This window comes from Buteo buteo, chromosome 14, assembly GCF_964188355.1.
Source record: "Buteo buteo chromosome 14, bButBut1.hap1.1, whole genome shotgun sequence".
Taxonomy (NCBI): Eukaryota; Metazoa; Chordata; class Aves; order Accipitriformes; family Accipitridae; genus Buteo; species Buteo buteo.
The window spans coordinates 29,196,502-29,220,328 of record NC_134184.1 but is presented as its reverse complement, the minus strand read 5'-3'; the positions used below and the strand labels follow the sequence as shown (position 1 = coordinate 29,220,328).

General features: G+C 41.4%; 1 protein-coding gene across 1 annotated transcript; it reads right to left on the bottom strand.

Moving 5' to 3' along the window:
* On the bottom strand, nt 1–23,421 carry TNFSF11 (TNF superfamily member 11). The gene is made up of 5 exons (XM_075045835.1): nt 23,194–23,421; nt 15,473–15,640; nt 8,628–8,673; nt 8,447–8,545; nt 1–422 (listed from the first exon to the last, which is right to left on the bottom strand). Exons 1-5 carry the CDS (start codon nt 23,419–23,421, stop codon nt 1–3), a joined length of 963 nt encoding a protein of 320 aa, XP_074901936.1.
* Nucleotides 23,422–23,827: the final 406 nt, after the last annotated feature.

Genomic DNA, 23,827 nt, shown 5'->3' with positions numbered 1-23,827 from the left:
TCAGTCTAAATCCCTAACTTTAAACGCCCCAAAATAAGTTGCTTCTTGTGATGAATCCAGTAGCAATGGGTTTGATACCTGGATACTTATCATTTCACCAGATTTTAATTTAAAAAACCCTCCTACATTTACAGAATAAAAATGAAATTCTGAATTCCCTGACCAGTATTTGGTACTTCCTCCCTTCATCAACACATCAGAGCGCCTTATTTTAAGGTTTGTCTTAGTCATATATACCATCAGCTGAAGCCCTCTCTTAGTCAGGTTTCCTGAAGTTTCATGATGTCTAAAACAAATGTTGGCATAAAGGTAGTAAAAACCATCTTGATTAACAATTAGTTTTCCATCATTGAATGTCATATTTGATAAGTTTGCCTGGCCTTTGTCATGATGCCAGGACGTGAGGTTCACTTTGCGAGTTCCTGAAGAGGGGAGAAAAAAAAAAAACAAACCACAATTATTTAAAAACATTTAACAAAACCCAACATTTAGAAAGCAATCCTTGGGTTTCAGAATCAACAGCAACTACAGTTACATAAGCTGAAGTGAATATTAGACAATTAAGATAAAAATTCTTAAGAAATTTCCTTTTTTCATCATGTACTGCCATATTTGGCTTACTATTTATAACTGTCTGTGCTCCTACCAGAACATCTGCTGGACTATGGTACAAAACACTTGCCTGGCCAATAGTTTGATTACGCTAAGCAATCATGCAACAAGCTCTGTATAGCAATTGCATTCCACCTAAAACTTTATTCAAGTAACAAATACTTGAGAGGAGAAAAGAAAAATTACTAATGAAAAAACAGTAAGTCTTGTCATCAGTCTTTAACCTGCAAGTGTTTGCAAGGAATAACTAAACAAAATCTGAAAACAAGTTAAACTGATAATACCCCAGAGAGAAAGCTTATGAAAACTTCCCATATTTTATGTTCTTGTTACTGCAGTGATACAAAGGTAAACATATTTTCATTTAAGAACACCAAAAAAAAAAAGAGAGGAAAAAATCAGTACAGTTGTGCATCTTTAGTACTACACAGCAAGTTGCCCAGACTTTAGGTAGCACTTCAAGTATTTATGACATAACAAACCTCTTTATGCAAAACCAATGTTTAGACTTAAGCCAATGCTTGTTTAGTCATATCCTAGATAAATAGGATAGCAGCCCACAGCACAATCCTAATTCTTTGATAATTGTAGAAATACTTATAGCTGGACAATTACAGCTATTCGAGAAGTAAACTCAGATTCCTTGTCTAATATCTAGTGGAAGGTCTTAGAAAAAGAGCTTTAGGAAGACAGATGTGACTCTGGATGCATTGCTCTTTTTTTTCTTCCCCTTTTTTTTACTTTAAGGTATCTTAAGTTTCAAACTAGAAACTATGAGCTGATATTCCATGCTGGGAGAAGAACAGTCCTCTTCAAGTTGTCTTAAGCTGGAGATCCACAAGTTAGGAAAGAAAATTATGATAATATTCTCTCTGTCTCTCCATAGAACATCAGGCATATGGGAATCAAAATACATGTATAACAGTTTCCTGGTTTCAGCTGGGATAGAGTTGATTTTCTTTCTAGTACCTGGTACAGTGCTATGTTTTGAGTTCAGTATGAGAAGAATGTTGATAAGACACTGATGTTTTCAGTTGTTGCTAAGTAGTGTTTAGACTAAGTCAAGGATTTTTCAGCTTCTGATGCCCAGCCAGCAAGAAGGCTGGAGGGGCACAAGAAATTGGGAGGGGACACAGCCAGGACAGCTGACCCAAACTGGCCAAAGGGGTATTCCATACCATGTGACATTATGCCCAGTATATAAACTGGGGGGAGTTGGTCTGGGGGGATCACTGATCAGGAACTAACTGGGCATCAGTTGGTGAGTAGTGGTGAGCAATTGCATAGTACATCACTTGTTTTGTATATTCCAATTCTTTTTTTATTATTATTATTGTCATTTTATTATTGTTATTATCTTTATTAGTTTCTTCCTTTCTGTTCTATTGAACTGTTCTTATCTCAACCCACAAGTTTTACCTTTTTTTTCCCCTGATTCTCTCCCCCCCTCCCACTGGGGGGGGGGGGGGGGGGGGGCGGGAAGTGAGCAGCTGCATGGTGCTTAGTTACCAGCTGGGGTTAAACCATGACAAACACTTACCAAATCTGACTACCAAAAAGGACAGATTAATAGAATTAACATAAGTAAACAAGCATTATTTAATTCCTTCTAACAAGTACTAAGCCTTTTCAGCTCTGCCCACGTGATGGTGGCCTGGTAAACAGGAAGCTGTCCCTTATCTGTTAAGGTGACTGAATGCTTTGTGAAGAGAAAAGGAGCTGAGAGACTGGAGATGTTCTGATTAGTTCATCAGCTCAGCACTGTCACTGAAAGCTAACTTCAGATACACAGGCACAAATGTCCCCCAGGAACCCTGGCCCAAAAGGCACCTCCTGGGTACTATCATCAAGTAGCCACATTGCATCATCTCCTGGAGGTTTCAAGCTGGTCAAGTCTCAGATGTCATTTCATTTAGATCCTACTATTGAGGCTGTGCTAAGAGGTGGCCTGGCAGGAGGTCAGACAGGCACTGAGAGAGCACATTTGAGTCTTCCTTCCAGACCTGGTCACATTTGACACTACAGCTTGGTTTTGGTGGCACAGTGTTAAGAAGCAGCCTGTAACACCAGCCCAGATAGCATTGCTTCTATGGCATGTGTATTATGTAGAGGTTTATCACAGTATTTTCTGTTGAGGAGCATGCCCTGCAGCAGACATCCCACAGTCCCTTCCAGCTCCCCAGCATCACCACCATCCCATTATAGCACCCACCTCACCTCACAGCCTCTGCCTGCAAAAACAGAGGAACAGACAACAGTGGGAGGAGATGATCCAGGCAAGGTCCACAGGCACACCCACAGAGGAAACAGCACTGTCCTGAGAAAGCCACACAGGCCCTGACCCTTCCTGATATGCACAAGCCACTAACACTCTACCATTTGTTCAGTGTAATACACAGGGCATAACACAACAAATGAGAGTTGGCCAACTTGTCCTCCTAACCGCTAGCAATTTTCAACACACAAGACTAACTCCGTTTACTCCCTCCCACAGCAGTGGGACCATACAGGCACCAGAGAACCTTACACCTTAGGCTCCCAGTGCATCTAAATGCCTGCTTGGAATATTCAGTATCTTACTCTCCCAACATCAAACCAAAACAACCTATTCCCACTAAATTTTCCATGGCACATGGCAGGGCCCAGTGCCTTCTCCTCCAAGTATGTATCAAGGCATGCCCCAGAACCACCAGTGCTCACAAGCATGCTGGGGAAAAGCCCCAGGTACATTTGATTAGTTAAAAAGATGCCTCTTGGATTTGTTTGTGCAGAAAGAAGTGAGGGGAAGTAGCAACAGGGGAATTTGAGAGCTATGAGTCTTCCCTAACTGCCAAGGGCAGCAACTTCTGCATGTGAGAGGAATACTTTAATAGTAGTCCAGAACAAAAAGTTTCTGGCACTCTTCCACAAAGACTTGAGCATAGCACAGGCTGTCAAAGGCAGATCATAAATAGTTGCTCCCCTATGGCTCCAGTGCAGCCAGGTAGAAATTATACAAGCAAAATCATACAGAGAAGCCATCTTCCATGCAGTGCCTCAAAAAACCCTCTGAAAACCATCAATTAATTGGAAGCCACACTAAGATGAAGTCTCTTAGCCTGGAATTATTCACCTGCAAGAGATGCTGAGGTAGGGGTACCAGAATACACCACTGAAGCACTGGGGATAGCTGAGGAAGTTGTAGAACTTCTTGTGCACAGTGTTAAGTCTGCCAGAAATACTGCCCCAAGGAGGTTGGGCTACATTCAAGATGAGGACGATAGGCAAGAAGTCACTGCTTGGATCGCAGGAGAGGCACATCAGAGATACAGGACAGGAATGTCGATGTATGACGGAACAGAAAGGCATGCTGGCATGCTGTGACTGACTGGTGGCACACTGGGTAGTTGCTAGGCAGATTTTATTTACTTGGCAGGTAAACTTTTTAGTTGCCAGTCTTAATCAAGTAGCAATATTGAAGAAACCCTTAACAGAAATGCATGATTCTCTACTGAAGGAGGGGGAAGAGAGAAAATAGGTGCCACAGTCACATGTAATTGAGATGCTGAGGGGGGCTCTGGGTGAAGTTTGTTCACTCTGTTTTGGTGTTGAGGAGAATATGCATCATTCATCCATGGTCAGGTGAAAGGACAAGCCAAGAGATGATGGAAGATGACCCTATCTGTTTTGAGCAGAGGATTTGCCTAGATAACTTCTGGAAGTTCCTTCGAACCTAGATTATAATGCTATGATTGTATTAACTGAGGCAGATGGGCTTTTTTGCCACAATTCAGAGCTTCAGAAGAGATATGCCACAGCCAGCAGCACAGCACAAAGATGCACTGGTAGGAGTTATGCCAAACAACTTTTAATGGCAGGGGCGAGCAGGCTCTCAGCACTTCTGGTGGTAATACAACCAAATTTGGAGACACCAAAACAATCAGTACCACAAAACACAGGCCGAGGAAAAAAAAAAAAAAGGCATAAAAGTGCCCAATCAGCTGTCCATATATCAGCAGATCTGAAACATAACCCAAGCCATGGGACAGTCAGAAATGCTGCAATACAGTATCTTCTGTGATAAAATTTGCTATGGAGCCATGAAAAAAAATAGCACAAGGCAAGTCATGTTGACAGAGAAGGAAGAGGTCAGAGAGATAATGAGTAAAATAACCTTCCAGACATGGTAAAAAGCACTATAAAAAAAGTCAAGATAACACACAATCTTTCTAGTAACTGAAGACAAATCAAAACAATGTCTTGGATATTTGTGAGCGTGAACCAAGACTAATACAAATGAGTTTCAATAAAATTAATTATTAAGAAGGAAGATGATGGGAGGGGAACAGAGGAGAATGTAGCCCTTTATTGATATTTTGTTTGCATCCTAGTAGCTTTCAGGTATAAAAAAAGCCTGAGGGAAGGACCAGAGCAGTGTTTGCTCTGAAGAGCTGTTTTGCAGGCAAAGGGCAGCTAAGCCGAACCTGTAGCTGTAAATAGTTCAGACTACTACAGCGTTTTCTTAGACAGCTAAAGGCATCAATTCACATCCCAAATGATATATTTAACATTTATATTTATTTCTGTTTGTGATTTTCTCCTTTAAACTGTAACTAATTTCTGTAATCAATTTATAAACCAAAATTCACTGTTTTCATTTAAAACCTAGGTAGCATTTATAGTGAGCTCTGGTTAAAACCAGCCAGCAAGCATCCAGCTTTAACCTAAGGCAGCAAACCTAAAAAATACACACAGCAAGCCAAACCACTATGGCTTCTGCAGCCAAATGATGGGTGGGGACACCAACATCTGGGAAGGGTTATTTCTCCCTCCCTCACACTCCCCCCAGCTGCAAAAGTCCATTTGGAGCTTGATATTATTGTGAAACAGGTAAAAGGAAAATGCTTCCTCACAGACACTGCTCAGTGCCCCTTCATGAAAGGTATTCAGTAGCAAACTACTTAAAATAAAATCCTGTTTAACAGTGATGAAGACTGATTCTTTTTTTTCCTGACTTTGTTATTCTGGGTCAGAGTGATGACAGTAGAGAACCTTAAAATACTAGGAACAGATCTGTCCAGACTCACAGATGGCATAAAACAATTTAGAAGGATTTCAGATATGTAGGATCTGAAATCAGGGGAAGAAAATAGAAATTGCCACTTGCAGTCAGAGGAAACAGGATTGGAAGAAAAACTCCTGATGACCCTCAGGCAAATTCTTCATCCTTCATGCCTGTCATTAACCTCTGTGCCACCCAGCTAAGTGGGTAATGCCTCATACCAGTGAGCATGATACTAAAGTGCCTCACAACCAGGAGGTTCAGGGTTCCAGCTATCCATATGGATGCAGCCCCTCACTGCTGCAATGCCCACAAGGACCGCAGAGGCTGTGCTCATGATTAACATCCTGGCAATGCTCTTCCAAAAGAGGTGGAAGCCATATGTGCCAAATCAGGAGGGACTATGTCCAACTCATCACATTGGTAAGGGGTTGATCTGCTCCAGGGAGAAACAAAGCAGCTTGTTGTCACAGGCATTGTATTTCTGAGAGCTCCTGCAGCCTGTGCTATTTAAAAAAAAAAAAAAAAAAGTGAAGGCAGCAAGCAAGAGCAATGCCTTCCTTGCCATTACTCACAGCTGTGTTACATCACTCCATAGAAGGTTAATGCAGTGATGCACAACAGTAAAAATTATTCAGCTGCTAGCCCTGATAAAAATACAGTTTACAGCAACATCCAGGTAGACAGCAAATAAATTCCCCACAGGAAAAGGTGGATTTCACAAAGTGTGACACTGACACACTCTACTTATGTAGATATAAGTGATCTGTCTCTATGATTATTAAATTAATTGAATCCTTCCAAAGACAAAATGCTAAGACAAGTTTACTGATACTGCATCTTCTGCTATTGATCTATGTCAAAAGCCAAAATCTGACTGAAATAGAAGCTTGTCAGGAGGCATCTGAGCTAATGAGAAAGCTTGTAGAAGTTCTGACTGCCATCTGACAAGCTGCTTAAGCTCTCTGCTTATAAAGCTCTGGATCTTGGCAATGCCAATACACTTGAAGGGAGAAAGAATCCTATCCTTCCAGTCAAGAAACTAACACCTTGTGTACAGAAGTACTTTGTCTTTAAATAGAGCAAGAGCAAGGTATTACTATGCAGGCTGCTGAAATCTCAGATTTCAAGCCTCAACACAGCATTCCCCTTCGGTTTGGTTATATAAAACAGAAAAGCAATGTACATGGCTTAACAAGGAGTTCAGTACTGCAGAATGTATACATCTTCAGAGGAAGATAACAGTAGTGATCAATGCCCCCTTCCATCTTTAGATTCTCTAATAGCTTCAGAATAAACTGTAGTTTACTTCTACCACACCAATGATGATTGTTGCGTTGAAAATACAGAGAAAAATCTCAAATGACAGTGCCCCAGGGCAAAAAAGGAAACAGTACTAAGATATCTTAAAATTGTAGGAATTAATCTTTTCCTCTGGAGAGTGTTCCAAGGCAGACTCATGTCTCGTTCTGTCATACTCTACTAGCAAGGATATTCCCAAAGCCATCCAAAGATACCTGTGGGTAGAGAATAAGAGCTCTGGCAGGATAAAAAAGTGCCATCCTTTTACCACAGGGGCAGATAAAAGCCACAGGAACACTTTATTCCCCTACTCACTAGCTCAGAAACATACTGCATCCAAGTCAACACACTGACCAGAAACCCTGTTGCTCAGACTACAACACTATGATCTTTGATCTTCCTGCTACTGGACTAGATGGATGCAGACAGACCCTTGTGAAGCTTTGGCATGTCTGAACATCAGGAAGGTGCTGGGAGTCTTGATATGAAAAAGTCTATACCAGCCCTGCAACATAATAATGAATGGAATATGACAAAACCTTTTCAACATGCCATTAGCAGAAGGAAACACTTGCTATAAATTCAGCCCTATGCTATGAGAGTGCAATACACCCACAGAAGGCAGGGAATTAGCAGGCAAGTTATAGTAATGACATTGGAACTGCAGTTCTAGGTTTTCAACACCTCAAAATGAAAGATGTCCTTCCTTTACCACAAGTTCTTACACTGACGGGCACCTGACATGCATGTGTGTTGTGTATTCATATAAGATTCTCAGCTTCCAGATCCACCCTGAAGACAAATGCTGTGTCACCCAGTACAGACCCAATTACACTTCAGCACACAAAAGGAGTGTTGCCGTGAAGGGTTGAATAGGTGGACATAAGACATTCTTGAATTTTACAACAGAAAATAACACATTTCTTCATCTGACAACAGGACACAAAAAAAATAATCTTAGACTCAATGGAAGTTAAACATCGTCCAACCTGCAATATCTGAATTCTGGCCAATCTTTGTACTGGTATATCATTGGATGTATGTGTGTATGTATGCAAACATCTGTGTGTATATATACATAGAGCTGATGTCCAGTGTGAGTGAAGAACTCCAGATGGGCCCTACTAGCCAAAGAAAATAAGAAACTTCAGAGGAGAGCATTCAATGCATATCTTCATTCCTCACCTGAAGACAGCAAAAAGAGGCAGGCCAAGCCCTAAGAGCTTGACCATGAAAACTGGTCATTTGAAACGGAGGCCATTTAGCACGTAACTGACTGATGTAAGATACCCGAGGCAAAGGGGAGCTATCCTCCTTTAACATTACTCCTGCTGCCTCCAAAATCCTTCAACGCATCCAAATTATTCTCATTATCAAAAGTCACTTCTGATATCCCTGCCTGTTGCTAGCATTGCTGAACTATTTTCATATACTTCACTGTTTAATACATTTATAGTAGCATTGGAAGTATTCACTTAAAACTGAACTTACCAGATGGAATATTCTTATCATCAATAATAAGATGGGCAAATGGCTGCTTCTCAGGTTTGTTCCTCTTGTACAGATCCATTCCTAATGCCTCCATTGCAGCTAGAGAGAAAAGAATCGCATTACCTCAGAAAGACAAGTTTAGCAGAACTAAAATATTTCTTATTCATAAACCAGCACCTACCTTTTTCTGGTCTCGGTGGCACTCTTCCCATGACACGCTGCACCTCCTAAAATGAGAAAGAGCCATTGATTTGATGTTGTCTTGGGTTTGTAATATTAGTGTATTGTAGGCAGTTTGCACAATTACAACACTCTGTGTGTGTATATATAGATAGATATATATGGGGGGGTTGTACAACCTACAATATATTCAGATGCCTGGGATACATACTGTCATATTTACGTGATGTATAACATGAACACACAATTTAGCTGCCACAACCAAATTACTTCCTCTGTCCAACACTTCTGATAAAGGTGAATAGGAATGATGGTGTGTATGATCACTGCACTATTTATTGAAGTAGTGGTGACAGGACATTTACAACCTTTCCTATTTATTGCACCTGGAATATTTCTCTAAGTATAATGAAACAATGACTGCTAAGAATGCATCACATAAAACAATGGAGTTTATGAACAGATTTAATTACTTGGGGTCAAGAGGTAACAAAAGAGGCAGTTCTACATAGGGACTAGTGTGTAATCACAGTAACAACTAAGGAAAGCTAAGCTCTAAATTACATTTGTGATGAGCAAAATGATGAGGTAAATAAAAACCTCCACCCCTCACACTTGACCACTAATAGGGAAGGTTGCAAGACTACAAGGCTTTATAATCAAAGCTCACTTCTAACAAGGTATGCAGGACCTGAAGGATTAAGCATCTTCCACATCTGTACTGGGCCAAATGGACTTGGTGCCAGAGTTTGAAGTATGCATTTTTCAAAACTGCGGATGAATTTTAACATGAATGAAACCCATGTTACTCAAAACCAAGAACAGCACAAGTAACAGACATCAGGCACCACAAAAAGCTTTGCTTTTAATAATCCACATCTGTTTTCCTCTTGAGAAAACATACAAACAGCAGTTTTCAAAAATCTAAGCAGCCTGTTCTTCTTACAAGCCTGGAGTGAGTCTTGGTAATATTAAATTCAATCCTCAGTTCTGTCCCCTGTTACCCCATGACTCTCTTCATATCTGTTTTCTAAAAAAAAGGGGTAATATTCTACTTGCTATTCAGAATACCTCATACCATGGAGCCATCAAGATGTTTAGTAAAAGGAAACACTTTGCTGAAGATAGCGAATCATATCTCATCTTTGAAACCTGAGAGCGGTCCTTTGTTTTGTCTTTATGTCACACATATTGCTGTTTGTCTGATTCAATACCACATGTATGCAATATGCCTCAGATTTGGCCACATCAGCAATGTTCTACTGTGCTCTCAATCATTGCAGTGTTTTAGAATTTGAAATTCTGCTTTGAAAACACCTGAAGACCTGCTTTTATGTAATTTTGCAGCCACAGTGAAACCTGTAATGCCTTAGCCCGTGCATTTACTACTCTCACTTTCCCCTTTCAGTAGGTGTTTAAATGTTAAACCAAAATGAAAAGCCACAGCAGTATGGAAGTTGTAGTATGACTATCAAAGCATAATACTTCAGCAGAGGTATGCTGATTTTGTAGATAAGAATCATTAAGATGCTTTCTGCTGTAGAGGCGAGAAGAAAAGCAGAAGAATTGCAACTTCAAAAGAAGCAAAACTCATGTCCACCTCCCCCATTTACATTCACTTCCCCTCTCTGATCTTCCTACTTCAATGTCAGTTCTAGGAGCATGAAAATGAAGCTCAATTCTAGGAGCTACACACCAGCATCAGCCTCTAGCCACGCTTGAACTCTTTAACTTCATTAGAAGTAAGAAGACAACAAAAAATTGCAAGCACTAGATACTGTGAAAAGTGGCAAAGGCCTCTGAAGAGAACAGGACATAAGGCAGAAGAGACTGGGAGATGGACCACACTCTCAGAGATTACTGCACCACAGCTACTCCCAACACTTTCCCTAGAAACAGGAGACTCCTTTGTTTTCTTGCTTTCTTAATAGAAACTTCTCAGATGTGGAATCTGCTTTCATATCCTTTCTTTCTGGGGGATGTGAAAATGTCCTTGCCTGGCAAGCCTACTGGGCGGATCCAAAAAGAGCTATGTACATTTTAATCTCCTATTATCTAAACTGGTACTAAAAAAACTCCCATGGTTGGTAACTGCACAGCCCTTGAAGTCTCTGAATTGGCCAATTGTTATCCTCCTCTTAACCTACATTTTTCTTAGGAGTATAGAGTTCTGCTTCTGCATGTTTCCAGAGATGCTCTAGCTTGAGCAGCTGGGGACCTCACCTTCTGAGATCTAGCAGCATGACTCAGCTCATCTTCCATACAGAAAGGCTGTGGTCCTCATGAAATGCAGTCTGAGCTGGTTTCTTTCTAACTGTTGGTGGTGCTGTTCATCTGCAACATCACCACTTGGTATGCAGAACAGCTACCCAAGAAGACTTGGGTTCACAACTCTCCTTGTCCTGATGGTCTTGAGCCTACTTTCCTGTTTTCTAGGAGCATCTCTCTCTGACGGGAACACCCTCCTGTACTCGTCTTGAAGCTATGCTACTATGCAATTAGGAATGCAAGTGTCATTACAACAAAAGGGAGATTATAAGCGTGAGCCCAACACTAACACACTGAGAAGAGCTGGAGACTGGCCCATGTCCATTGGCTCTTTTGTGTGCTTGTCATTGGATTAGAAATGGCTAGCCTGTGGCCAGAAAACAGAAATCCTCCATCAGCTGAGTTCTCCAAACACTGGACTAGGATCAAGTTCTTTTTTTGATTCTGACCAGCCCCACAAAATTTTGATATTCTTTCCTGTTCGGTTGCCCAGGCTTCCAAAAGGAAGCTGAAATATATGAACTTGTACCTAGATAGAGACAGAGCTGTGGGTTTCCTCCTGAGGAATAAGTAGTCCAACACTTCTTTTGATTTTTTTACTTCAAGCTCCTACAGTTCCAATGTGCTGATACACAACCTACCTTAGAAAAAAAACATTTTAGCATGTACTTGCTTCTGTCCCTGAAGGACTCAAGGACCACATTTTTCAATGGATGTCTGAAGATATCCAGACATCTAAAGATGGCTCTTAGCAGGATTATAAAAATCCCCTGGTATCCTTACTGCAAGAAATTAAAAGCTAGGGTTTTCCAAATCTTTAAAGTATCGACTGCATTCTTTAGCACCTAAATATCTTTAAGCATCTCATACCTGATCACAGCGTACACTACCATTAAGAACGTAGAAACAGCTCAACAGAACCTGTCACTAAGACACTGCTATAATGTCATGAGAACTGCTGACAAAATATTACTAGTGACTTCTCTTAAGATTGCCACCCACAGAACCATGTGCACTACCAAGCTGTTAACTTATTTTTAGAAAAACTGTACACAAACATCACACCACTCTGTTAGTCTTATGATAAGCCACACTTGTACACCTTTGCATCATTTGCTCACTGCCCACCAAGTCAACTCTGCTGGCCTGCTTCCCACATTCCAACCTCCCTCATACAGTCACTGTTTAAACAACAGACAAGCAGCCAGTCACAAAAATGAAAAATGTGTCTTCCTTCATCCAAAAAATTTAAGAGGCCATTGGGAAGTTGCAAAACTTTCACATTTTAAAAGCTAAAAATCATGCTTTAAGTGCCTGGATAAGATTAAGATTGGATTAAGAACTGCTCTTTCCTCATCCACAGCAGGCTGAAGGTTTTAACCCTTAGCATCTCAGCATCTTCAAAACAAAAACAACTCTTGGTCTTCAAGTTATGTCCAATGTTGAGGATGCAGAGATAAGGCTACATTTGAACATGTGACATTTGTGAACAGTTTCTCCTCTCCTTTGGCTTTTACAATATCTCAGTACCTACTCTGAGCAGCTATAAGTAGCCTTTTGAGACCAATCAGAAGAGAACCCCTTTGGACAATCATGTATTGCTTCAGCTGTGATCTTAAAGCTCCTTTATGTGGTTGTTTCTTCTACTACCTGAGTGCTTTAAGTCCAGCTAATAACAGGAAGAAGTATCTGATTATATTGCCGGAAATTCAGCAATCTGAAGAATGCTAATCAGGAAGGAAGTGAAATGGAAAGTACATGAACCGATATTCATCAGAAGATAGTTTAGAGATCAGCACTACAACCTCTATCCAAATGAGTAGTCCATTGCCTGCAGAAAAAAAAGGCATGTAAGGTTGTAGGATGGAAACTGTGAAATTTTAACAACTTACGGCAATCACTCATGAAACCTTCACTTTGTCCATAAGTACATGCACTTTAAACATCTGCTAAGTATATAGATGTCTTTATAAGTGTTGCCCTGGAGGTCTAGCAAAGTACTCTGTTGCCATGTGGGAGACTAGTTTACGCCTGAACTCCCCAAGCTGCTAGAAACTGGGAGTATTGCCAAGAGAAGTTACTTATGAATTGACCCAAGATATGTTTGTAGTCCTTTCTACTTCAAGCTCATAACAGACTTCGTAAGAACTGTGGTTAGTGCATCTGGACTGCCAAAAGGTTTTTAGGGTTACATGCAAAAAAAGAAAAATAAAGCAAACAGACAGGCTAGGAAAGTATATTATTTGTCTGCTTCAAAGTTTATATGCAATATTGAAAAAGTGCTTTTTACTGAGTAAGCTGCTCCCTAAGTAGTATTTTTAACCTGGAATACGTTAAGGAATTCACCATTAGATTTTGATTAAAAGAACATCTTTAATTGTTTTTTCAGGAGACAAATGTTTCTAGACCCAACCTTGCAGCCCTACTACACTGGTTTTCATAACAGCGCTTTCATTTTCAACATCAATCCCTGCTTTAGATTTAAGCACTAGGTCTACAGGTGTGCAAAGAAAACAGATGAGAACCAGCACAGTAAGCTAAAAGCTGTAACCAGACCATAAACCTGAGCAAAAGCAAGTTGTCTATTTTCATTTCCTGAACAGCTTAAATTGCGAAAGACAAAATATTGAAAAAAAATCACAAAACGAACGGTATTTTAAAGTGTTCCATTTCAGTCACCTAACATGCTGCCAATTCAGATAAGGATACTGGTTCTTAAAACACACACAGGTTAGATTCTACTTCAGGAAAGTGAAGAAAGCACAGACAATAGGAAACCTCTTTCAAGTCACATTAGCTGCATTCCCACACATAAAGGACTAGCACAACTGGAAGTAAGATTCAGCTGCACATCTGCCCTTCATTGTAGGAGAGCCAATGAAAGGCAGAGCTTACAGAACATGGTAAGTATAATTTTGCCTTAACACTCTTTCTTTCACTTCTCTGATATACCAAAAAGATGCAAGTGTAGCCCCAGGCAAGCACTTTCCTATCTTTATTTTTCTCTGTGTCATCAATATATGACAACAAAGCATCCAGAACAGTGATACGGCTAGTTAATACATTCTGTTGCATTCAAAGAAAATTCAGTCTGATTACTTTGGCAAGGGAAATTTTATTGTTCTCAAACTAATGGTCATCAGCCAAAAAAGTTATCCCTACTCACTACTTATCTTGGCCACGGACATTGCAGCATTTAACCTCCATCCAGAATGGCAGGATATGCAGCCTCAACTAAAGCCAATGCCTTTGTTGAGTAACCAGCAGCGAATGACCAGAATACAGGGCTTCCCATTCACTTACTGTAACAAGCTCCTTACTCTGTCATGGGAGCTGCACGAACAAGCAGTCTAGTACCAGCACACAGAAGTAGGTGTAGTGTGAGAGTCGATATAAAATGCTGCAAGAAAGAACTAATCCTACAGATTTAACTCTTTTTCCCTTACATTTTTAAAGGAGGTGGCTAGCAAAAGGAACAAGACATGAACTCCTAGGTTTCTTTAAGTTTTGTTCACAAAAAGATCTGTCACTCAGGGTACTCTGTTAAAAGCAAACACTACATTAGCACAATTAAAGTACTATATAATTAACTCAAGTACAATTCACTCTCTAAAGTGTATGTGAGTTCAGCTCAAATCTAATGTAGTACCCTTTATGAAAAACTGACAGTCCTATGCAGATGTGAAGAAGTAAAGTTGTAATGGACCTGGTAATCCAGGAAAACCAAATACCATAACAGACATTCAGCTGTTAAATAGTACAGAATTAGCACTAAACACTATCATGAACACACAAAGAGATCAAAGGCAGTAACTGCAGTAAGAGGTGATTGTGACATATATCCAGCTTGCCTAGGCTTCCGCATTACTGCTGACTTCTTTAGCTGCCTACTTTTGTTATTGGTGTTTGGAAACAAGCTGTCATTCTCAACTGCTGGGCAAAGACTGCCCAGTTATTGTGCTATGGCAAAGTAGTTCTTCTGCCAGTGTGGAAATGGTCTGCACAGAACAGAGAACTGGCAAAGTTCTTTCAAAAAAGAAAAAGGAGATACTATCCCTCATTTGGGGCTGCAGAAAGAGTAAGAAACAAGAGCAAATGAGAGCAAATGTTATCTCCTCTGTCTTTCAGGCAATATTTTGCTTGTTGATGATCTTGACTTGGGAGAATCTTGTCAGAAACAGAGTCATGAAGATTGCTTTGAAAAAAAAATGTGGAACTGTCCTTTTTAATGAACATCCAAAGTGTTGGCAAACCTATACAAATATTAGGATAAATTACTACCATCCTGGCCCATCCAAATATCAGAATGGTCAATCAACTAACTGCAATCATAGTTTTCTCAAATCTTTTTTCAAGATTTCCTCTATTAAAAAAAATAAAAAATAAAATGTGTTTGAATACAGAATTGGTTAACCACTACCAGGTTCATGAGTAAACACAATATGATCTTGGATGCAACTTCAGGTATTATTTGAACACCAGAAAATATAGAACTTACCTCCAAATACAGATGTTAGAAAAACTGTAAGTTCAGCAGGAGCACAAAATAAAGGAACACATAGTCTGTCTGCCACTTACCTTCTGCACAGCTCTTTGGAGAGCCTGCTTCATGCTTCTACATGATTCTGGCATTAACTTCCCTTCTTGATTTTCAAAGGATGTATCATGCAAATCGGTATTTTCTTGATGTCCAAAAAGTGTTCTGACACAGTGTGCATGTTCTTTTGAAATTCTAGTAGGATCCATCTGAAACAAAAATGTAAGCACAACCACAGTGTTAAGTGTCTGTCCAAGAGACATTAAAAGCATCTAAGTCAGGGAGAATTTTCAACCATCTGAAAGTTTGGCACCTAGCTAAGTTTATTATCTAAATTTTCATTGTAAACAATGAAGAGATAAAAAGTTCCCCACATGGAAGTTTATTTCATCCAACAACTGTGTGAGATAGGAGAATGAATTATCTTCTGGAGTTGCCTAGTTCATTAGCTTAGACTAGGTATGCGACTTTCAAAAGTTAAAGATAAATCCCACTCTTACAGTAAAATCAATAATCCTGAATTCCATTTTTCGACCATTCAGTACAATATCACAGTTATTTTAGCAGGCAACATACACAGCCATCCTATCTCTAAAAACTATAGTTTGCAAGACGACACACAAATGCCAAGTAGAGGAACCTGGGGAAAGTATGTACAACACCTAGTACATCATTTCAAGAGGAGAAACAGAAGAATAGAAGCCAGTTGTCACTGAAACTATTTTGTGGGCAAGAGATATATTGCTGCATGAAACAGTCACCAAGTAAGACTGCACAAATTCAGAAAGACCAAAAGGTGATAAAACTGTACCATAAACACCTCTGCTTCATGGGAAAAAGACTGGTAAATTTAGAATATCTGCAAGATATTTTTAGCAATCAGTCTTTGTGATTGAATCAAGTATACTTTTAAACTGTAAGTTTAGAATACTCCTGAATTCTATCAGTTAGATAAATTGAAAGGATATTCCAAGGATTATGACTGTGCCTTGGCAGAGTTTAATTGCAGAAATATTATTTAAACCATTCCACCCTCTCTTCCTATACCCCATATACTTTACACTCAAGAAATATTAACCACTAGCTTTCAGAGATGGCCTAAGACTCTCACCAATTGTTTTAAACTTGTATTTATACCACTTTTAATTCAGGCTTGAAGAAGGGTTTGTGCACTCAAAACCTTGTCTAGGCTCTCTAACTGTATCAGCTGGTCTAATAAAGAACATTTACGTCTGTCTTTCTGCATAAGGTGGAAGGAACAATTTTATCTGAGAATTACAAAAGGTAACACATTATTTGTAAACACAATGAGGGAATGCCAAGACATTATGGATAGCACCTGACCAGTGTTTAGTTTCCTTTAACATAGCACTGAACAAAACAGAACATCAAAAGGAAGTCTTGCAGAATACAAAACAGCCAGTGTGAATCAAACATGTTATATCATTTGCTCACACGAACGTGAATTCGACTCCCTAGCCCCAAAGAAGAACCGAGTTAACATAAAAGCATAAGGTTAGGATTACAGAGGTGAATTTAAGTCTACACCAGCCAGGCAGCCATCCAACAGGCACACGCTGCAGAGAAGCATTTCTTGCACAGATGGCAACACCAAACCCTACCCCCTCCTTCACCATCCTTCTGCTGAAGTCTCCAGATGAGAGCTGTTTGCCCAATTCATTCAGACCAACGCCAGCCCCTAGTTTAGCTGTTTCAGTTATCCCTGCAGATTTGGAATGAAACAGGTCAGAAAAGGTTCACCTGAAGATCAGAAGATGCCACAGCTTTGAGCAGAGGGGTAGACATGAGTTACAGAATGGCTTGGAGGCAGTACCGTCTTCCTGGGATGGCCTGACACAGCTGAATCCGAAAGAAAATCCATGTATAGTCTTTACAGCTCTAAGAATTAAGCACTAAAAACTACACTAATGACTTCTGAAGTCAGCTAGTACAGTGCAACCCCATTAACTGTTCAAGCTGATCTAAACCAGCACCTCTGTGCTCTCATCTTCTTTACCACAAAATTTCATTCCTGATTCTCAATCTCTTCCAAATCAATAACCTGGCAGGAATTTTTGCTGCTCTAATTTTCTGAAAGATTAACACCCTGAAACCAGCTCACTCCAGGTATCAGACAAGCATCAGAGCCAGTACAGGGTCAGGCATAGGAATGAAAGAGCAGGAAGGCAGCACTAGTTTTAATGACTGTAAAACTGCACCCTAAAAGCATCTCTCCCAGTATGCTCCAACAGTATCCAGAGCTCAGAAAATCAACTGTAAACTGAAAGGAAAAAAAAAGAAGCACAAAATGTTTACCAACAGCTGCTACAAGACAGTTAATACAGAATGACCTGGGTTGGAAGGTACCTCTGGAGGTCTCTAGTCCAGCCCCCTGCTTGAAGCAGGGCCAACTTGTAAGTTACATCAGGTTGGTCAAGGCCTTGCCTAGACAAGCTTTGTGGAATCTCCATCGATGGAGACTTTCAACCTCTCTGGGCAAACCGTTCTACAATTTGACCACTTTTATTGTGTAAAAACACTGGGTTTGATGACCAGCTATAGTTCTGCTAGCTGCAATTTATGACTGCCTCTTGTTTTTGCTGTGCACTTCTGAAGAGCCTGTCTCCATCTTTAGGTAGCTAAAAACAGTCATTAGCTTACCTCACCTTCGTCTGTTCTTCACTAGGTTCAAAGAACCCAGTTGTCCATTTCTGATACACTACGGTCCCTACCTATCACAGTGGTCTTCTGCTGGACTCTCTCCAGTTTGTTGATATGCCTCTGGTACTGAGGGACCCAAAATAGGACCCATTATTCCAGATGTAGCCTCTTATGCTGGGGTTGTTAGAGACCTGAAGGAATTAGGGTCTTCAACAGGATCTGGATATCTAAGTCTTCTTTCCTCCACACCCATCACAGGATAGAAGGTAGAAAACCAGAGCAAATAACTGCCAGTAGATACTCATTTTTATCAGTAATTCTACTAGTAAGAGACTATTATCCCAGTTTGGGATTTATTAAACACATCTTTTGAAAAGTAGACAAGAAAACTAGGTTTTACAACACAAGGATGATGAAATTTGTAAAGGCCTGAGCGTCCAGCATGACAAATCATGTATAGCGTAGACTTAGAGCTATCACCCATCAGCAATCAGTCAAATATGTCACACAACACTGTGCCAGAACAGCAAGAGCAGATTGTACAGAAGCACTTACTCAGATTATAGTTTATCTGCTGAAGGCTTAAGACAGAAAACCAGCATCTCTGCACTTACAGTTACAAGATTGAAGGCTTAATGGAAACACTGTAACTGATAGCTTCAGCAACTTAAAGCTGTGCAGCCGCTCCTGACAAACTGCAAGTCTCCAGAGGTTTAGCGTTTGATAAGCTGAAGCTCTGATCTCGGGAGTAGCTAGCCTACCTGATTGCCCTTACCTTTTTCAAAGAATACCTAGTCTTCACCACATTTAACCATGGAAATTAGCTCGCTCGTCTGAAAGGGCATTCTCGGAAATCCCGCTTCTTTTATCTTTACAAAGAACACGTACTGAACTGCCATGGCTGGAAATAGACATTACCAAGCACTGAGACCAAAACTGTGGGCAAGAAGTTATGCACATCAAAACTTTCAAGGACATGTATTAAGAACTTCTGAAGAGCCAGATGAAATACCGGAACGGTCTACAGGATGCAGCTTGCTAAACTGCAAGGCACAGAGACCTTCAGCACGAAGTCCTAAAGATTTAATACCTGGAAGAAACATCAAGATGCAACCAAAAATATTGGAGAAAGCTTTACAACGTGTTAAGTAAGCTAAATACCTAGAGGAATTAACCTATTTAGAGAGGAGTGTGTAGCTTATTTTTCCTACTGTGTATACATCCTTTGTGTCTCACCTCGGAATCAGATCAAATCTTTCGGTGCCCCTTGATTTTCAGCATCTCTCACCATTCTAGTTGCATCTCTGGACTCTCTTCACCTAACTCAGGGCTGCCAAAATGAACTCCAGCATTGTGGGTGAGACCAAATGAATTTACAGAATTAAGAACCAATTTTTCAATGTTAAAAGGATTCTGTTTGGTTTTAAAAGATACAATACATTCCAGACACCTTTAGCTATTAAATGTTGCCTCAATTACACAATGTTACAGTATCACATTCTGTACTTAGTTCTTACAATAAATGTTTAACATTTATACTTGGACTTATTTTCAAACTTAAACCAATTTCCAGATTATCAAGTATCACTTTGCACTCCATGATCTTTCTTAACTACCAAGAAGGGATTCTTCCAGGCTTCCAAAAAGTGCTAATGACCCCCAGCAAGCTGTTTTCTGTTAGCCACTGCTCTAGAACACTCACAAAACTTTAGATGAAGTCTGAAAGGCAATTGTTTAAAAACATACTGTAATCAGAGTACCACAGATGCATGAAATGACAATTAAAATCTGACTTCCTGGTACCCATTTATCCAAGTGTGAATTCTTCAGTATGGCAGAATACTTAACATTTGTACAGACTTTTTTTTTTAATGGGAAAAATGGATAATCTTGGAGTTCTAGGTTAAACTATGGGAGTTAGACACCCAGCCCCCACATGTGGATTTGAGCACTTGCAGCTTGTTCCATTGCCTTCCAGTTCAGTCAGCCAGTGTTAGACCAGATTCCTACTACTCTTTCATGATCTAAGTACATTAAGGAAATGGTCCAGAAAGAAAAGTTTAAAAGGAAAGCTTTTGGAGACTATACTTCAGCATTTACCAGTGAAAGTTAAATAAAATACTTTGCTCTCTCACCTTGTGCTGCACATGAGTCTCTACTACATGATGATCTCCAGCTGCTCTGAGTATCTAACTAAATTTTCATGGCATTTTCATTGATCATGAGCAAATATTCTTCATGAAGTATAAGCAAAATAAACACTTAGGACCAATACATTTTGTTAGGGTTTAATTTCTTGGATTCAGCACATTGCACAAGATGGTCCAAAAAGAAAAGCCAGAACATCTTAATTTTTTACATTTCAGAACACTGTTACAAGAATATTGGTAAAATTCAATTCTTAGCTTTTTCTTTCTTCTTAAATATACCAGCTCATTGTCTCATTTGCATTGCGCTGCATTATTTCTTGGCCACAAACATGTGTTTACCCGTGAAAATCTAGTGTCAGTCTTAGTTATGTGTCTTGTGAAATTCCAAATGCTCAAGCCACAAAATAAACAAAACTAAGGAAAAACCGAAACCTCAACTATTGTCTCAGCTCATATTGTGTCATGATCCAGCCCAAATGATTTTATGCAAATACAGATAAAATGTGTATGGTAAAACTGAGTCAGAGTTTACTCAGCCTCTTAGGTAGAGCTTTAAAGGGCTTGTAAAATGTATAATTTCTCAATATGATCCTATACAGTAAAATCTTGCTAATTCACCTTTGGTTAATTCACCAACCAAACAACTCAACTCTGTTGATGCACAGCTTCTGCTATTAACTTCTCATTATTTTAACAAAATACACCACAATACTTAGGTTCTGTTATTACAGTACAAATTTAGATAGTTGAAACTTGTACTGAAAAGTACAAATTGAGATAGCTTAATACAACTAAATTTGACAGCAATCTTTTCAAAAGAAAGAGGTCGGATCATGTCCCATATAAATAAAACAATCTGCAAGACAGTTAAATAAGACTTAATTTTTGCAGGACCTACTATATTTTTCCATCTATCTTATTTCACAATAAGAAATGGATGAACAAGTTTGGATTACCATATCTTATTATTATGAATTATGTACTTACTTCAAAAGCATACTTATTATTCTATTTTTCAGTGATGGCAAAGAAGACATTTCTCCATTAGAAATGTTTCAGGCAATGACTTCAGTCAAGTCTACATCTAGCTACATCATCTCTTTTAGATGTTTCAGAAGTTCAAGTTTACAAAGGACTCCATCCAACAGCATTATTCCAAATCTACAGGAACAAGAAACTGGCAAGAGAATTAAGCTGCCAAATGCAGAATTACACCCAGACTATGCAATTTTTTAAATCAAGGAAGCAGAAGAAAAATAGCCATTATGGTAAGAAAGCTCTGTTTACCCTCTGTTAGGCACGTGTGAAACACAGACTTGAACCTATCAGGAAGAGTCCTTAGTAAGGGCGGGGGGTGGGGGGGGTAGGTAAAGAGAATGGAAAAGCAGGGTTTTCAAAAAGTACACTTCGATTAGTTGTTTTGATTGCAGTGGCTCTCTAGCCTACTAATCAATGTATAGCTGTGCATTTCTACGAGCTATGTTTTGACAAAGATGTTGTTTCAAGTTCATGCAGATCTGGAGTGAAAAACATTTCTCTGCCACAAGCTGAAGGAGGCATTAATTTACTTCACTGTCAAGCCAACAAGTAGCTCTAAGCTACTTTACAACGAGTCCCAGAAATTAAATGTCACTCTTCTGAAGCATACAGGATATGATTAACTAAGTACTGTACTGCTGTTCCATTTTATTTTTGTAAAAATGGCAAACACAAAGCCATTGTCGGTAAGAAAATATGAATTGTCCTGCATAATAAACAATCAGCAGCATTACTGTATATTTGATAGTCACTCATTCGTTTAAGTGGGTTTACATTCGTGCAACATCTGTTTTTCGGAGTGCACTTTAAGAAATCCAGTCTGCTACGTCAAGATCAAGCGCATCTACCTAGAAAGTAAACCAAAAGAAACAGGTTTCCACTCCCCGCTGACTTCAGATGAAAAGTACACACAACAGAAGTACCACTTCCATGAAGGCAGCGAGACCCGTATTAACAGAACTAATTAGCATCCAATGAAAGAGCCAAGCAGAAAGCTAACACCTAGCCCTGAGAAGCAACCAGCTGGCAGCCCTCCACTTCCTCTGAGAGGGCTCAGCCGTGCGGCTAAGACACAGCAGCGAGTGAATCCAGCCAGCCAGCCGAGCCGTTTCCAAGAAGCGGGCTCCTCTTCTCTCCGAAAGCCTAACCGCTCCTTCACCTCAGCTCCCCCGCAGCCATACCTCCCTGTGCTCCTTTCTGCGCACACCGCCGCCTCTTCTGAAGCATCCCAGGGCAGCCTTGCGGCCTGGCGGGCTTTCCTCTTCAGAAACGAGCGGCCGATGCCCGCTAACGCACAAGACCCCGCTCCGCAGGGCCCCTGCGCGGTCTGAAGGACAAACGGTCCCAAGTGGTGGCGTGTGGTGGCTTTTTTGGGTTTGGTTTTGGGCTAAAGACATTTCTCCCGCTGGTGAAACATTTACGGCAACCAAAGACCTCAGCCGTGTCGCAGCCCTCTCCGGTGAATAACTGATGGTTAAAAACCAAAGCCCCGCAAGACTTCAGGCGATGGCTCATCGAGCTGCTTCCCTGAGTCGGGGTCGTGTCCCACCTCGCCGGGAAACCCTGCGCCCCAACACGCACCCGCAGGCCAGACCACGCTACCTAAAACACCTCAGGCCGACCAGCTCCAGCGACCAGGGGATTAGGGCAAAGTACCGTGAGCCCTCTGTCCTGACCCCCCTCTCAAAGCTGAGCCCCCTTCAGAGCCCGATAAAGGCGTCCTCTGACTTTTTCTTTGTTTCTTTTTAAATCAATCGCCTCAACCCCACCGACCAGAGGACCTTTTTTCCCCGCCTCGCCTTCCGAAAGGTGCGAGGCGGTCGCTGCCGCCCTCTCCCTCACAGCGCGGCTGGCGGGAAGGTGCCGCCACCGCCGCCCCCCTCACCCCGCCGCCCTCTCCGCCCGCCTCTTACCTGAGCTCGGAAGTAGAGAAAGAGGGCGACGCTGCAGACCACCTGCCCCAGCCCCAGGAGAACCAGGGCGGCGAGGAGGGAGCGGGAGGCGGGCGGCGGGTGGGCCGACAGCGGCGGCGGCGGCGGCGGCGGTGGCGGCGGCGGCGGGGCGCTGTCGTGGGCGGCGCCGCTGCCCAGCTCCTCGGAGCCGCGCAAGTACTTGGTGTAGTCTCGGCTGGCTCGCCGCATCGCGCCGCGGGCGGCTTTTCCCCCCCCGCCCCGCCTCAGAAAGCTCCGGACGGCGGCTCGGCGGGCAGCTCCCCAACCTCGGCAATAAAACAACCCCGCCGACCCGGCCGGGCACTTCTTATAAACTGGGCGGCCAATCAGCCCCAGGCGGCGTGCCTCTGCTTTTCTCTCTTCCCCCCCCCCCTTCCCTCCTTCCCCGCCGCCACACACATCACCACCGCCCCCTCCCCGAGCAGAGACCGGCCCCCGCCGGCCCGCGGCGGGAGGGTCGGGTCGGGTCGGGTCGGGTCGGGCCCGCCCCTGCCCCCCGAAGCCCCGGCCTCCTTCCACCGCCGGGCCGCTCGCCCAGCGATCGCGGTTAGGGCCGCTCCTCCTCTCGGAGCGAAACTCTTCGCCTCCTCTCCGA